This window comes from Lycium ferocissimum, chromosome 9 (genome assembly GCF_029784015.1).
Source record: "Lycium ferocissimum isolate CSIRO_LF1 chromosome 9, AGI_CSIRO_Lferr_CH_V1, whole genome shotgun sequence".
NCBI classification, from domain to species: domain Eukaryota; kingdom Viridiplantae; phylum Streptophyta; class Magnoliopsida; order Solanales; family Solanaceae; genus Lycium; species Lycium ferocissimum.
In genome coordinates, this window is record NC_081350.1 from 58921645 (window position 1) to 58926930 (window position 5286).

The following is a 5286-nucleotide window of genomic DNA, read 5'->3' on the forward strand; positions in this document are numbered from 1 at the left end:
CAGAATTTGAAGTTTATTGGTAATTCTTACGACAATCCCAAATTAATTTATAATAATAATTGTCTCAATATTTATAAATATTTAGTGTACTTCTTATTATATATATAAGGTATTGACAAAATCTACTGGCTTCCTATTAACCCGTAAGTCCTACCCTACATCCACCACTGATTTAAATAGTAAGATACTAAAAATGATAACTAACCTACTACTATCATGGATTAAACTGCAGTAATAGTATAAAATGTTTTTACATCATCCGTGTATATAATTTAAATCTTCTCTCTCTATATACATATACACACACAGAGACTGCGGGGTTTATAACTTTCACAACAAGTATTAAGCGAAATAAGTTTATGAGCAAATTAGAGTAATGTTTCTACCATAATAAAATCATAAATAAAGTGAAATAAACCATGATAAAAAGGAAAAGGATTTAAAGAAAAGGGAAAATCCTCCTCCTAGCGTTTTTCTTTCATCCTAGATAAGCATACAATCTATAACCAGAATTTTGAAAAGGTCAGTTCGTATTTATTTTTGCGTGTGACTTTAATAGAACTCAATCTCTAGTAGAATTCCAAAAGGCCCGTCCCTTCTTTTTGTTAACTATAAAATATGGAAAACGTTATATATCTTCAACGCAGACAAGAAAAAAAAGATCAACAATTGATTGTTTTCGCCAACTTATATTTTATTTGCAATTAATGGCTGGACATGATGTGATCACACAATTACCAACTGGTTACAGATTTTTGCCCACTGATGAGGAGTTGGTTAAACATTACCTTGTCAACAAGGTTCATTATCAACCTTTTCCAGCTCTACTGGTTAAAGACATCAACGCAAAGGAATTTTACAGCAAATCTCCTGACACTCTTGGTAATATTATTCTTTCCTTTTTATTCATTTTCATCTTTGAACAATCTACTATCAAAAACGAAAAGGCCTGAAGTGTCTTGTGTTGGAAAACTCAGGAAAAATGCCTACAATTTCTCGTAGCTTGAGGCGTGTTAAAGATATTGTTCTTACGGATGTCTCGCTTGGTGTAGGTGTATACCCTAGGATTCAACAAGTTCTTCTGGTACAAAACTAGGAGCACAAAAACTAACAAAGATTTATTTTGATAGAAAATCTAGCAAAAAGAACGAGAGCATTTTCTCTCTTCTTGGTCTGTATTTGCCACCAAACGAAAAACCTGAAATTATATAGGTAAAAGAATACCATCTCATAAGAGTTTTTGATGTATTCTGTCTCTTTTTTACGGAAGAAGACTTCATTTTATATGGATGAAAAAAAATCATCTTTTGTCCTCATGAAATAGCTCTAACAGATTGTCAATAAAGAGGCTAAAGAATATGCAATAAATAGTAATAAAGGGTCTGTCACAAGAAGTAATAAAGATGATTAATGGCTACTAAAGAATAAAGAATATGCTATAACTTATTTTGAGATATAAGAGTTATTTTTCCAAAATCGTTAACCATTATCCTTACTCATCCATACAAATAGCTGGGTCGTTCCTCCGGCTCAATCCTGGCATTCATCATAATGGGAAGGCAAATATCATAAAGACAAGGCATATTGGGTAGGAGATTAAAGCTTCCCATGGTAATTATCGTATTCTTTATCCATTCTAAGAAGTCATGGAAAGAGTTGGAAACTCACTTCAAGGAGATGTTCTATTTTCAAATCAGTCCTTCTTGGCTCTCTCGTGGTACACTCCTGTTCCTGCTAAAACGTTTTTTCCCTCGGTGAGGGATGACTCAATGCTATCTTAGGATATAGAGCTAAAAAATCTGAATTGAGATCTCATCTATCAATTCATTAAGTGGAGGCCGCTATTCACTCTGATCTTCGAGATCCATTGCCTACCTTGGGACGAAATCCATTGTCTACATTGGAAGAAATGTAGATGATAGGCCTTTACGTCTTAACAGTCCCAATATTGATGTCCAATGTTTATAATAATTTAATATAATTAATTTCATTATGTTTTGTTTAATAAATAAACATGATATTTCAAGGAAAAAATAAGTCATGTAGTGGAAGAGACATAATTCAAATGAAAATAATACTCATTTGTAGAACTACAAACAAATAATGTTAAAGAGAATAAAATTGAGCATATTTTTTCTATACAAGCTTGCGTATTCAGAAACAAACTTTGTCATTGATTTTTTTTTTTTTTTTTTTTGGGTTTTGGATTTACAGTGAAAAATATGTGTGGCGAAGGAGAATGGTACTTCTTCATACGTCAAGATGAGTATTTTAGAGGAAATATAGGAAAAATTCGGATTGTTGGAAATGAGACAGGTTTTTGGCAATGCTTTGGAAAAGAATTTCCAATTTATAATTCAGAAGGAGATGTGGTTGGCTTCAAGGTTAATTTGAAATATTGTTCTGGATCGGCAAAGAAAAGTACTTGGACAATGGAAAAGTACCGTCTAAGATCTGAATGTGGCACTCATGACAACGAGGTAACTATACCAATTTGAAAACTATGCCTATTTCCCTTGCAATTTGTTTGAATTTTCAGTTTTGTCCTCATTTTTATAATAATTGGAATAATAAATAATTTTGAACCTTATAGTTTCCCGAGAGTTGATTTTCTTCATATTTCATAAATGACTTTACCTTTTCCAAGTAGAGTCCACGTAATTTATCATTTCCTGGACAGTGGCGAAATGCTATCAAATATTGTTGAAAGTAGGGGTGTACAAAGAAAATCAAGAAACCGCACCAAATCAATAATTCGAATCAAACCGAAAAAAAAAACCGATCATAATTGGTTTAGTTTGATTTTAACTAAAAAAATGCCAAACCGAACCAACCAACCTGACATTACATGTATACAATTTTAAAATATCTTTCACACATAAAATTATTTATTTATAATGTAATTTATAAATATTTCTTAAGTTTTTTCATAGTTTTTGTCTTTTAACATGTTATTTCAAGCTTAGTCCAATAAGTTTTATAGCTCATAGATGTTAGTAACTCAAATAAAGTCAAAACCAAATCAATCCTAATGCTTACAAAAGAAATTCAATTCTAACACTAGGAATGACAATAATGCTTGATATGTATTCTTTAGTTTTGCATTGGTTTAGACAGTATATTTACATAACTTAATTTTATTTTTTCTTTTGTCATGTGATTAATACTTATTTTAGCGTAACTTTATAATTTTAGATTATGATCATTCTCATTATGGCTTATTCATTAGCAATATTTGTTTTATACGATTTCATTATCTTTTTGTTTAATATTTATTACAATGTTATCATTCATCTTACTTTTTGTGTTATTTTCTTTAGAAACACCTTAAATATATAGTTGTCTCTTACTAGGACTAAAGAAATATTTGAAGTAGAAGCTATATATTTTGTATGAAGAGTTTTCCGGAGAAAATCCGAAAAACCCGAGGTTGAAAACCCCGACATTTATTAGTTTTGTTTGGTTTATAGATTTAAAAATCTGACACAATTGGTTTGGTTTGGTATTTGAAAAATCAGAACCAACCCGGTCCATGTACACCAGCAGTTGAAAGTTATTAATTAGCTTTTGCATTTACGTATATTGTTGGAAGTTTATTAGAATAATTAGGTTGTTTTTATATTTTATTTTTGTTTAATTTTTGGAAAAACTTGTTTTTGTTTTTTGTTAAGGTAGAAATAGAGTACCTATAATATTGCCACACTAGAATGAAAATATCTTGCATTTATCTCTTTATAACATTATTAAATTATATATTTTCTGAAACAAAGAAATATGAATTCTGGTTTTTGGCTAGTTTCTAATTCTCCTTTGTTTCTTTTGGTACAGATGGAAGAATGGGTTCTTGGAAGAATTATAAGAGGAAAAAAGAAAGATTACACCAATTGTCTGTAGAGCTTTTGTTTTCTCAAGGGAGAGAAATGAAGTTAACATTCTTTATTTATTTATTTACAATTCTTTATTGATTCTTTATAATAATAATAATAACAAGAATGATGTAACTAAGCCAAGTTCTTTGTTTTTTCTCTTGTACGAATAACTTGGCTAGAACAGAAATGCTTTTTTCCATTTTTCCACAAAATGATTAAATTGTAATCAATAAATTTATGATTTAATTTTACAATTATACCTCTACATACTTGTCTCTATATACTTTTTTTTTTCTCCTGTTCCTTTCTCCTTTTAGGCTTTTCTTTCTGGTTGATTTAATCACGTTTTCTCAGCATTTAACAACCACATCCACAAGCCAATCAGTGCCCACAACATAAGAGTTATAGTGACAAAGTTATTTTACAAGACAACATAACCCATAACTTAGTGACACTCCATCACGAATGCAAACTCTACTTGGTTATCAAGTTAAATGCAAGTCCTGACTAAATAAGAGAAGATGAATTAAACTTAGTAATTGATATCTGTCAGCAACTTTAGCTATTTATTATGTAACTAGTCAACTTATATACGCTTCGCGCGGTTTACTAATAAACAAAATAATCTTCTTTCTAATAACAAAATATTGGAAATATGTTAAACATACTTTTTGGTCTCCAAATTAAAAAAGATTAAATTTGAAGTTCTAATCCATATCATTAACATTTAATTTTATTTTTTCTCCAATTTTCATCACTTAAGAGATTTTAGTCTGGTATAAATACTTGAATTTTTAAATCTATATAGGCCAAAATTATATTTATTTTTCTTAAAACAGACGTGAAAAGAAGGAATACTATTTCAAGAAAAATTAATCGTTTATATGTTTGTACCTCATGATACTCAAATCTAATTCTAAGCAAGATTTCCAAACAAACCCTTAATAAATGCATATAAGTAGGTATTAGGACATGATATGATTGGAAGTTTGAAAAAAGATAATATTTCAATTCGAAAATGAAAAAAGGTATTTGAAAATTATCGTATCTAACTTCTTTTTTGAAATTGTGCGAAGACAATAACCAATAACAACAAAATAGAATGAAAAAGAAGAAGGTAAAAACCTGATATTTCTTCCTTGTCTAGCTTCAAGTAAAGAGACTCGAGATATAATAAAAACGCAAACCCCTAAACAAAGCTTACAAATTTCCCATGATTTTATTTGATTAAAAAAAACATAAGTAATACTCCCTCGGTCGCGATTTGTTTGAAAGTTGACTAGTTTCGGGAGTCAATGTAACGACCCGTTTGGTCATTATTGCCTTTTCGGTGCTTTTGACACTTTTCCGAGCTTGTTTAGCTCACATTTGATCCGAGGAGACCGTTGACATGCTTCCTGAGGTCTTTGGATATGAT

At 30.0% G+C, this 5286-nt stretch overlaps 1 protein-coding gene across 1 annotated transcript; it reads left to right on the forward strand.

Annotated features, from left to right (window-relative positions):
• The first annotated feature begins 619 nt into the window (after positions 1–619).
• Positions 620–4115, forward strand: LOC132029415 (NAC domain-containing protein 101-like). Its single transcript, XM_059418691.1, has 3 exons — positions 620–882; positions 2215–2480; positions 3829–4115. The coding sequence occupies exons 1-3, from the start codon at positions 708–710 to the stop codon at positions 3892–3894; spliced, it is 507 nt and encodes a 168-aa protein (XP_059274674.1). The 5' UTR covers positions 620–707; the 3' UTR covers positions 3895–4115.
• The last annotated feature ends 1171 nt before the right edge of the window (positions 4116–5286 follow it).